The sequence below is a fragment of the Engystomops pustulosus genome, chromosome 5 (assembly GCF_040894005.1).
Source record: "Engystomops pustulosus chromosome 5, aEngPut4.maternal, whole genome shotgun sequence".
Classification (NCBI taxonomy): domain Eukaryota; kingdom Metazoa; phylum Chordata; class Amphibia; order Anura; family Leptodactylidae; genus Engystomops; species Engystomops pustulosus.
This window is the reverse complement of record NC_092415.1, coordinates 29,654,761-29,667,219: the sequence shown is the minus strand read 5'-3', so window position 1 is coordinate 29,667,219 and position 12,459 is coordinate 29,654,761. Positions and strand designations below refer to the sequence as shown.

Sequence of the window (12,459 nt, the reverse complement as noted above, 5' to 3'; positions counted from 1 at the left end):
GGAATATAACAAACCCCATTCACAACAGTTTTGGTGGTTGTGGAGAACAGGGCGGTCAGTGGTGTGACCTGAAGACGGAAAGTAGTGTCCCTTTAAGTAAAAGTGAGGCAGTGTCACCTGATATAAGATCATGTACAGATTCTCTTAATTAACATATTTCTGGAAGCCCCTTTAATCCCCTGTTAATACCTTACGGGTGGAGTGTAACGTTTACACCCTGGAGTATCGAGGATGGCTCTGTTCACAGATGTCAGGGTTCCCTGTGACTGGAGCTGACCTGACAAGCATGCACCGCTCAGAGATCAATGGTCAAGAAATGTCCTTAATTAGCAGAGTATTATGTTTAGTGCCATTGCACCGGGCCGAGTTATGGGTCACTGATCCAATTAATGTTAAACCTTAATTTTCACACACATTAATGGAATTCATTTTGACGGCTGATGAGACCCGACAGATTTCTAATGCTTTCAGATTCTTTTTTCTCCCATTTTTCAGTGGGTAATCATACGTATGGAAAGGCACGGAGAAGCTTCCAAAGATTAAAGGACATAACGCCCTTCTCAGTAGCTAAATGGCTCGCTCCTTCTCCACTTACTTTGTTAACATTGGAGAAAAATACTTTCCTCCAGCTAGGATGTATTTTATGACATCCTTTCAAAATGTTTTTATTAATTAGGGAAGTTTTATACTGCTGTGGTTCAAGATTCACACTCCGTACATGGGATTCTGTGGGAGCCCTTCAGTAGGATCATTTGACTATGATGATAGCAAAGTGTTCCGTTCCTGGAATCCACAATCATCATCTGTAGTGTGTGGGGAAAACCTGGCAGAAAAGGTTTTTAATTCACCTGCAGTGCCTCCGCAGGAGAAATAAAGAATTGCACAGTGCTTATTCAAATACATACATACAGGACATGTCAGGTCCTACAGAGTGATAGCCACTCTTCATCCTAAAGAGCCTGAAGGTATCCACCTACTCCCCCAACCTACATTTACACATAATTCCTGGGTTTTTTCAGAGTTCTACAGCTATTCATGACCATGAGTGCTAGATTAGTGGAGGTCCACCACTTGAGATCTCCACTAATCAACTGATTCCTTCCTGCCTCTGAATCATAACATAGAATGGATCCAGGAGGCAGCCATATTCTCTGTATGGTAGACAAGCTGTGTCACTATGGATAGGTCATCAATATCATTATACTTGAACACTATTTTGATAATATATATATTATATATATTATGAAAGCAGATATTCTAGACGTCAAGAACATATTGTAGAAACATTTCCGGGAAGGTCAAGGAACACCAGTCACAGTGATCTTCTGACAACGTTGTAGGTAGACCTGAGAAGATTTCATTGGTGAAGCTTAATTTCGTTTCCACCAGTTTTTGTTTTGGAAAGAAAGGGCCTCTGTAGACCTTCAGTCCTTTTTGGTGCCACTCAATGATATCCGATACTGGCAATCTGACACCACATTTTGGGCAAAGGGTTCCCTGTCTCCCTTCTCTTTAGTTGTAGTGGCAATATATGAGCAGCGACAAAGGTCCACCACATTGTGCACGTAGGACCGTTTTCCTTAAATCATTACATCTTCAGGTCTACTGTAACACACAGTAGATGTATGACCTGTGCAGACCACCCAGCTGTCCAGAGTATCATATGCTTGCCCCACACAATGAATCTGATATTAGGTGGAGCTTATGCGGTTATGACCATCGTTGGCATTTCCGGGAGGTTTCATCAAACAGATGGGGGAAAATATGGACAATTGTTATGTGGCCACAGTCACAAACCGCCGACTTCCCTCAACTTCCCGTTCATTATATTACATGCGTAATAACTTGCATCTTACAGTAAAATCATTATAAGAAATATTGTTTTATTAAGAAGATGAACAGATGAATTTTAGGGATGATTCACAGACATAACGGGAAAAATGTCACAACCACAGGACTAAAGCTGTTTACACCGCAGCCAGATGGGAATTTCTTATGGAGCCTCTGGTGTCAGACATTTAAAGCGACAGTAAACCTATTGGTACAATGCATAAACCTAAAGCATAAACATAAAGGCTAAAGCTACGTCCTGATACATCCTGGACCTACAAGCTTACTCTGGGATCCAGTGGACCCAAGCTACTTGCCCAACGCTAAATTGTTATTTTAGCCCTCTATCTACTTTGTGACATTTATAACATTAGTGTCTTAATTTGGGAGCGGGCCCTTTAGGCATGTGATTGGTGGTGTGTATTCTCAGCCATTTTTACCTTACTAGTGAACTTCTAGGAATGTTATCTCCAATGGTCCTGTAGAACAGAACCATCTCTCTGTACATGTAGGACACTTATGGGTCCCATTCTCTTAGAGGTTAGTAGTCCTAGTGGCTGGACCCCAGTGATCATACATTTCTATTCTGTCCTCTCGATCCTTGGTAAAGATGAAGATATGGTCTATCTGTTGAAGCAAGGACCGTCAATCTAAAGTCGTTCTCCATTAGCAAGCTTCGTCAGTCTCGGCATGTCCGTTCATTCAGTGATTCAATTCTAGTTAATCCCAGTCCGGTAAATCCTGCAAGTGCGTTTGTTGGTCCAAACTCATTAGTAGGCCACAGGCTTAAGTAAGTTAAAGCCATGTTGTCCGTATAATAGTAAATGAGTGTATATTGACTATGATCGGTTGCTGATCTGTGTTTGTTATGGGTGATTTATCCATCGCTATAAGCCCCGTGCTCAATATATTATTATTAAGGCAATCAGCGTGCACTCCGACTCTCACCTCTCGCCTCCAAATATGCCATACCTGATTGTAATTAAGCTCCCCCGAAACCCCCTCTCAACATCACAGGTATTTAGTTTCCCCCCATTGATCTACTTAACGTTACTTTTATGTTTTCAGTTCCCATTTGTTAACCAGTACGAGACAGCTGCGGAGTTGTCATTGATCCATGGCTGGAGACCAGTCACAGACCTGGCGTTTGATCCCGCGTCTCTGACCTGACGTCTGTGACAGCTACTTGGTCCCCGTCTTAGCCTAATATATGAGGTTTTACAGGAGCATCTATGGCCGGAACGAACAAAAAAAGCAAAAAAAAAAAAAAAGAAACTAAAAGCAATTTGTAACAAATTATTTAGTTGCAGAGTAAAAACCGGCGGTACATTAACATACTTCTGTAAACTGAGATCCTTGCATCTAATGGTTTTGTCTGCTGTGGAGAACAAGAGATCCCAATAAAGAAGTCTCTGCAGGACACGGGGATGGCGAGCATCGCTGAGACTAAGCAGACGTGAGTGCATGCCAGCTCCTTAATGAGGCATAATTGTCTAAGACACTGCTTAAGTAGAAAACCAAAGCAGATCCACGGCATTCCTCCCCTGCCTAATACACGGCTTAGCTCTTGGACCTTGTGTGATCAGCGCGTTGTGAGGCGCTAAAGTAACTTATAGCAGAGGGACGAGAATGGGGTAGTATTCACCGCTCATAGAGCTCTATCCATCCCAAGGTGACCCTGCCAAAACTAATCCGCTGAAACCATGGGTAACCGATTTAATCAGCGAGAGGATGTCACTGGTTTACACGAACGCAGATGAAATAAAACAGTCATTTGGCAGTAAAATATGAGGTTTCTGGAGAAAACCGTCCTCCTTCCAGCAGCAGTGTGCGTACAACGCAAAACAATCCCATACGGCAGATGTATACGTGTCTACACAATGCTGTGGGGTCTCCTCACACTCCAGTGAAGAGACTGAAGGCTTTTCGGAGTTAGATACGTTTCGCATTGATGAATTATTTTATGGCGTTTTGTTTCGAAAATACTTCTCTTTTTACATCTAACCATTGAAACCATATTGTTGATTATTTTATAACTCTGTCAGAAGGAGGCAGCAGTCCGTTCCTTAAAGGGGTTGTCTGTAAGTTTCAAAAACAGCTATGCACCTGACTATGGCTGGTGCTGGTATTGCAGCTGAGCTGTATAGAATTGAATTGCTCTTAGTATTAGTACCACGCATTACTCATGGTGATTATGATAGAAGCAGCCATATGTTTCTCCCACTGGACAACTCCTTTAAGTGAATCAGAACAAAGCTGTAGTACTCCAGCTCGACCACTATACATTAGATGGTGTCTTTCAACAGTAGATGGTATCTAAAACTAGTGATTGGTGCCGGGTGTTGGATTCCCACCAATCTTGTGGTCGTATTATATTTTCCATTTCAAGAAAATTTCCATTGAGGTTAGTTTGGAGAAAGCTGAAAAGGGGGTGTCTAAATGATTGATATGGGCCAGTGGCCTAACAAAATTGGTCCTAGGATGGACAATTAGGTCATAGATGCAGAAATATTGTACCGTGGAACAATGAAAGTAACTGCTCTGATACACGTTGATTCTTGCAGTATCTGACTAGGGATCCTTGGCCCCACTAGACAAAATAATTATATGGGCCCACTCTTCATCATCCCCCCATAAACAGACCCTAGTAGCCTCCAAATTAGGTTGTCTTCTACTGTATGTCTGGGATCCAGTATTAAGTAAAAGCATGGGCCCACCATGGGAGAATCCTCTGTATGACGTTATATGGGTTGTTTACTAGGGAAAAGATGCCTTATGGCCAAAAATAAAACAACCATGAAGGTAATGTGATGCTTTGGGCAACGTTCTGCTGGGAAATCTGGGCTCCGGGCATTATGTGGATTTGTAGCACCTAACTAGCCACTGTGCACACCAAGTGCCGAAACACTTCCACGTGGTTGCAGTGCTTCCAGATTAATTACACTTGCATGCTGTTGTGTGCCACCTGAAACTGGATCCATTCTTCTTTTTCCTTCCAATATCTTAGTTTTTGAGAAAACAGTCTTTTAAAATTATCCAAATGAGCCTCTGTGGCTCCTGGCTACATCACAGAAGCCCCTTCTGGCTCCATCATCTGCCAGTATTCACATATCTCTGTGTGGAGAGGGAAGTGATGGGCACAAATGCAGAATGGAGGTGTGAAAAATTTGAAAAATATAAAATATGTTCTGTCCTCACATGTGTTATCAAAATTATTAAAAGGTAACAAAGTCCCGGAGTAGACGACTCTTTAAAAAAGGAAAGTGCCCAAATGAACCTGTGGATATAAATCCAAATCTAAAAACAAAAAGTTGCTCAACTCTTATTGGTAATCAAAGTCTTGGTTAAATCTCACCACTTCCAAAATTCGACACAGATGTAGTACGCTACATGCTAGATGGACTAAGGCAGGAGCCCCTGAGGCTCATTTGCATAATTCTAAAAGACTGTTTGCTCAAAAACTAAGCTGTTAGAAGCAAAAAGAAGAATGCGTCCTATTTCGGGAGGCACACACCAGCAGCATGTAAGTGTACTTGGTTTAGAAGCGCGGCATCCATGTGGTCGATTGCCTTTAATATGCACAGTTACGACAAGTCTAGTGTCGTGATCCAGAGATAATAAGCACGTGACCATCGTGTTTAGGTTTCTGCAACGTATGTGAAAATACAAAAAGTTTCTGGACAATGGGTAAGATGATATAATAAATTCTGTAGATGTTCTGTATCCATGTTTTAGCGATACGTAGCTATCAGACCTCTGCGCTCTTCACTCCTGGTTTATCACCTCCCGTCCGGTTTACTGCGGTTTAGTGATTGTGAAGGCCGTTGTTAGGCAACATCTGATGGGACAATACATTGGAGACCCTCGTCCTGTGTGATCATGATGATGAAGAAGAAGACAGCCGTATCAAAGCCAAAACATGATCCCATGAACATGCAAGAGAGAGAGCGAAAGTGTCAACTTTAAGGGGGGGGGGGGACCATTATTTTCGGGCCAGCTGCACTGTTCACTGTTGATAAATTGATTCCCAGAAGTGATGTGGAATGAAGTGGTAAATCTCACATCACCGCATAGAGATGACCTCGGTAGCGAGTCCAGCTTCTCCGCGCTGAACTGGTAATTGTCATAAATGTGTGGAGTTGTCTCACGTTCCTCCCGTATAATACACATTGATGAGCTGTCAGCCGTTTAGGGGATGAAAGAAGGGAACATAAAAATATGAGCTCAGCATCAGTCCTGGAAAACAGGGAGCCATCCAAGTATTATGATGTTTTGTGGTCATGTCATCTCAGGACAATACTCTGCGCTTACACCGAGATCTAAAATCTTCATGTGCGGCTTGTGTCTACGTGACCCATCGTATGAGCGTCCCGGTAATCTACAGCGATCTACAAACCTAAGATCAGATAGACATCATTCTTCTCATAGAACCTGTAATAAAGACTGGAGGAACTCATAGTCATCTCAAGATGTATACGATAACATACGCATCATAGAGAGTTCTACCAGACACTATTGAGATTTCTTATCTAAAAATGTATTTTTATTCTCTAAGGTTGGGTGGTCGGATCTTTGGAAATCCTCGGAAGCCCCGCCAGTCTGGTGCGGAGCATTGGGAATGGCATTGCAGACTTCTTCAGACTCCCCTATGAAGGTCTCACCCGTGGTCCAGGGGCCTTTGTCAGTGGCGTCTCCAGGGGAACCACGTCTTTTGTAAAGCACATATCTAAAGGTACGTCGCTTCCTTTTTTTTTTTAAAGATTATATCCTTTTCCTGAGAAGGAATTGTTCAGGTCAGTACAGGTGGTCCGGTTTTGTTCGATTTTCTAGAACTGTAATAGATATAGAGAAGTTGAGGACAGAACGGATGACCAGATGTGATGTGTATGTATAGTGCAATGTGGGATGCGGTGGATCCTGTAGAGCTTGGGAATGTCTGCAAGCTGGATGAAGAGTGATCTAAGGAGCAGGTGCAGCACTAGAGAGATCCTGCAGTGGCTAGAATAAGAGTTTATTGACTCTATATTCTATAGTACAGTGGTGGCAAACCTGTGTGACAGGTGCCAGACATGGCGCTCAGATCCCTCTCTGTGGTCACCCTTGCTGCCACCCCAGCACAGAGTTTGTAAACAGGACTCAATGCCGCTTTCTGCAGTCCCAGGCTACTCAGGACGTTCTGCATCCATTGCATCCTTGGATACCTGTAACTGCAGGAGGAGCGAGAAGGGTTGGATTATCATTGGAGCTCCTGCTCCGGGCCCCACAATTCTATCTGTTCAGGGGAACCTGGAAGGAAGCTACAATGATATTTACAATTTCTCCTCCTTTCTACTGTATTGGTGTCCTGTGGGCACCAATGTGATTGAAAACTGTGAGCAATAACTTGCCACTAGCGCTACAGGGGGATTGTCCATCATTAAAATACAAGGCTCCCTGAGGCTGAGTGCCACAGGCTAATTTGCATAACTTTCCATTGGATATAGAGTTATAATAAAAGATTTCCTTAGGAATAACTTCTTACTAGGACACATCTACCATCACTACACTGATGTTAGTTAGTATTAAGGCTACATTCACACCTTTTATTCGCTCTGCGTATACACCAGGAGAGCTCCCATCCTACACGCTGAGCATATCCATAGACACATACTGACAGACCGATATGTCACATACTGTGGGAAACACACATTGGACTTAGTAATCAGTGTTTTCCATATTCTTAGCTGAGGCTATGGGAGACGGATGCAATTTTACTGCATCCATCTCCGGACTCCTCTGTGCATATGCTCAGGGAAGTCCCTGGTAATGTACTTAATGGCAGTTAAATCACTTGCAAAATACTCTGAACATTGGCAGTAATGAATTACTGTCTGCTAATGATGTTCAATCCTCTTCCTGCTTCCAGGGATAGGAGCTGGATGACGCATCTTACTCTTAGCCCTCCCTTGTAAACTTAACATAGAGTTAAATGACACCTACCACCAGGAAGAAGGATTGTAGACCAAGCACACAGTTAAAAAAAAAAAAAAAAAGACCTTTAAAATTATGCAAATTAGCCTGAGGGGCTCCGGGCTCCATAGCTATAAATGGAGCCTTGAGCCCCTCAGGCTCATTTACATAATTTTAAATGCCTTTTTTTTACTGCCCTTTTGCCTTTAAACCCACATAATGCCAGGGAAGCCGCCACTTTCTACACCTCCGCTACAAACCAAATCTATTTTGTATAGCGGATCTCCGGGCCAGCAGTAGGATTATCCTCTGCCGTCTGTAGATTCCTGGGGTAAGCGGCATGATAACACTCACTGCATATATTTCACATTCGCTCCTGGCTCCGACGCTAAATTATTATTAGAACTTGCCAAAGGGGGAGATTTAATTTCCATGGAGCGGACCGGTAATAAAAATAATGAATAAATCACCGGTTGAGAAATATTAATATTTCTGTGTGGTCATATAGCAGGAAAATCCCCCACATACCAGCACCATTACATGGTGTCGTTTCATAAAAAGGTTAGACTTTAAGCTTGTATGGGGTATATGATACTCATCCACATTATATTGCAAATCCTTGTATACATCTTCTGTGGGAGCCTTCCAATCGCGATGTGCTGACACCCCCCTCAGGAGTAACGTGATGCCGGCTGTAGATCCCGCTGCACGTGATAAATGGGGGAACGTTAAGTATATTTCAGTGTTCCTGAGAAAGCCTACCCCGGACTCCTACAGCCGAGATGTAACATATAGGATCACGTATAGGGGAATGTGTACACACAGCGACATCTAGTGGAGGAGCAATGGAAGTGGTGGTCAGAAGCTGCACTATATGGATTGTATTGGCATATACAGAAATATTGCTAAATGTTTACTGATATGACTTAGGTACCCTGACCTCCCTCACCAACCTGGCCACGAGTCTAGCGCGGAACATGGACCGACTGTCTCTGGATGAGGAACATTACAACAGGCAAGAGGAATGGAGAAGACAGCTACCAGACAGCCTGGGAGAGGGACTGCGGCAAGGGCTATCCCGCCTGGGAATCAGCCTGCTGGGTAATGTGCCAATATAAGTCTATCTATCTATCTCTTACTATCTATCTCCTATCTATCTATATATCTACCTCATATCTATCTATCTATCTATCTATCTATCTCTCTATCTATCTCATATCTATCTATCATATATATCTATCTATCTCCTATCTATCTATCTCATATCTATCTATCTATCTATCTATCTATCTATCTATCTATCCCTTACTATCTATCTCCTATCTATCTATATATCTACCTCATATCTATCTATCTATCTATCTATCTATCTCATATCTATCTATCTCCTATCTATCTATCTATCTATCTCATATCTATCTATCTATCTATCTCATATCTATCTATCTATCCACCTCATATCTATCTATCTATCTATCTATCTATCTATCTATCTATCTATCTATCCCTTACTATCTATCTCCTATCTATCTATATATCTACCTCATATCTATCTATCCATCTATCTCCTATCTATCTATCTATCTATCTATCTATCTATCTATCTATCTATCTATCTATCTATCTATCTATCCCTTACTATCTATCATCTATCTCCTATTATCTGTCTATCTATTATGTATCATCTATCTATCTTCTATTTATGTATATAAGTATGTATCTATGTATCTCCTCTTTATATTTATCTGAGTTCTATCTATCTGTGTTCTATCTTTCTCATATCTATCTATCTCTATCTCAGATCTGTAATCTATCTCATATCTATGTTCAACATGGAAATAACCCTTTCATTGAGCAAACCCGGAAATATTCTGCAGCAAGCAGAATATGTTCCTGCAGATTTGCCGCTGACTTCCTCCCTGAAAGGGGTTCAATCTGGACAATATACATACATCACCAGCTCTGTGCATAAATACAGTAGCAGAACCAAGCTGAGTACATAAATGCAGAACCAGAAACCAGCTCAGTTGATAAAGTACCAGAACCAAGTTTAGTAGTAACATGAATAAAGGTTGCACCAGTACCAAGCTCCGTACATATATACAGCACTTGGAACCAAGCTCAGTAAATAAATACAGCATCAGGTCTAAGCTCAGTTCATAAATACAGCACTGGAACCAAGCTCAGTTCGTAAATACAGCACCGGAACCAAGCTCAGTTCATAAATACAACACCGGAACCAAACTCAGTTCATAAATACAGCACCGGAACCAAGCTCAGTACACAGATACAGCACCGTAGACCATACAGGAGGAGTCTTGATCATATGTACATCAATCACTTGTATCTAAATTAGTTTTGTTTATATCCCATCCACTTTTTTGTTGGCTTTTAAATGTATGGATTTTCATCAAGCAAGCGTCCCATGGCATCCATTGTATCCACTCATGGAGAGATAAATTTCATACCCTCCCCAAATTAGGCTGCAGTCAGCACTTTGCTGTGTTCTGGTAAATGCCAATGTGCCACAGATTTCCCCTTATACATGACGCAAGATCTAGAAACTTTCCTTGTCATTGGTACCACACCACATGTACTTACCCGCAACTGATCCAGCACAAACCACACGAGGTCCAGGCGTGCCCCAAGCCCGGTGCCCCCTAGTCCTGACTCTGCAGACTCTTGCCTGATGTTCCACAAGTGATTTTCCACTTCCCCGCAATAAACTGTATGATCATTAATGCACATTAACGAGCCGCCATCTAGTGCACAAGATAAAAGCCCTTTTGGCTTAAAGTGAAGTAAACAATACGAATGGAAAATTCCAAGTTTGTGGAGTTTCACTTGAAAACGGAGCCAACGTTATATTGGAGCGCGGTTTTGTTTTATAATTGTAAATCATTGTCCGGAAATATTCTGTATAGGGAAGACTGAATGGGTTTGGTATTTCATATATTCAAGTGGCCCGGCACAGGGTAGCGTGGCTCCTGGCGCTGCTGCCAGGTTGTGGTAGCTTGTAGAACACATGGTAAATGCATTGCAGTCCTTGGACTTAGGTTTAGGATTTCTCACAAACTTTTTTTTTTAAAGGCATTGTTTTCTTAGGGATTTAAGGACATATTCTGGATTGTCTAATGCATTAGTCACATCCTCTCGGCCCATCAAAAAAGCTTCAAAACTTGGATCCATGACCCCTATCTCATGTGGCGAGGTGGTGGTATGACTCGAAATCCAGGTGGGGAATGAATCAAGAAGTGGCATCACTGATCATCCATTATATTGGATCTGACTCATTGCCCCATTCCTTCGCCCCCTAGAGGTGTGTCTTTATCTTAATAGATGGGATTGTTGTCACTGGACCCCAGTCTGGAGATGGAGTTTCATCTCCCAGGAAGTATAATTTATTAGCAGCATGGTGTAGAGACATGCACTATTTTTTTTCAAAAATGCAATTATTATTTCTTTTCATTTATGAGAAATCCCCATCTTAATCCATATGGTAATGAGGCAGTTGGAGCGCCTGCTATTGCCTGGACCACTACCATTTCTCTCTATAAGCAAGAGATTTGTCTCATGAGAAGCATAGGGCAACTGAGGAAGAAAAGGTAAATACACTGGGCTGATTAGCCTGATTAGCATATGGATTAAACTGGGAATAAGTTTGAAAAGGCAGACTGGACAGAAATAAAAAAGATATGGTGGAAATCACAGTTCATTTCTATACAAAATTCTGCCAGCACTACCTGGAGGTGGTTAACTCCTTTTAAATTGAACCTGTCATCAAAAACAACCACACTAAAACTCTCAATCCCCCCCCCCCCACACACACACACACACACACATACACACACACACACACACATACACACACACACACATACACACACACATACACACATATACTGTTCCCTTGTTGAAAAGAGCAAGGAGACGTTTCAGTTTAAATCTGCTCTTGTCTGCCAGGAAAATTGTTCCCGAACTTTTTCCGCCTTTTTCTAGGTAGACTCCACCCACTGCCGCTCAGTCCGCCCATCGCGGGTGCATGAAATGGTGAGAACATTTGCAGTTTGCCCACATAATGCTCACTGCTAAATTCACCATGCAGTCAGAGGGACAGCATTCTGGTAAGGACAGGGAGAGGCCAAGCTTTGAGGACACACTGAGCTGTCAATCAAACGAACAAGGCGTGGTTCACTAGCAGCCTGAAGAAAACATGACTCTTCCTGTTCAGAATATGATTTCTACTCATTCGCATATCAGAAAAACGGCTATAATTAAGATACTATGCCTCAGTGGCAGATAATATAAGGTGATATAAGAAAGACTCTTAGCCCTTTACCGGCAGGTATTACTGATGTGAGGGGTACAATTCTGGTGGCAAGTCTTTTCTAAACCGGTTTCTTAGGATGGCCTAGTATAAAGATGTTCTGCGTGCAGGCCACATGACTCTTAGTCTCAGTCCACTTGGAGCTTCACTACACTTGCTCCTTTCATCTCTTGTGTTGTTCTACTTCTAGACAAAGGTCAGGTTACTAATAGTAGTGGGTAGTCCAGGATAAATTTTCCCAATGACCCATCTTTGATGCAGATGTATATACTGTAATCACACAGCTGTCCTCCTGCACTGCTAGTCCCTACTTAGCGGATTTGGGTTTACGTGACACTTGCTCTCGGCTCAAG

At 42.2% G+C, this 12,459-nt stretch overlaps 1 protein-coding gene across 4 annotated transcripts in view; it reads left to right on the top strand.

Moving 5' to 3' along the window:
- VPS13B (vacuolar protein sorting 13 homolog B) overlaps window positions 1-12,459 on the top strand; it is a 629,099-nt gene that overhangs the window by 599,240 nt on the left and 17,400 nt on the right. For all 4 annotated transcript variants that reach the window (XM_072151499.1, XM_072151498.1, XM_072151501.1 and 1 more), the window contains exons 57-58: window positions 6,386-6,562; window positions 8,710-8,880. In XM_072151499.1, coding sequence (XP_072007600.1) covers window positions 6,386-6,562; window positions 8,710-8,880 — 348 coding nt within the window. The remainder of the gene's footprint in view (window positions 1-6,385; window positions 6,563-8,709; window positions 8,881-12,459) is intronic.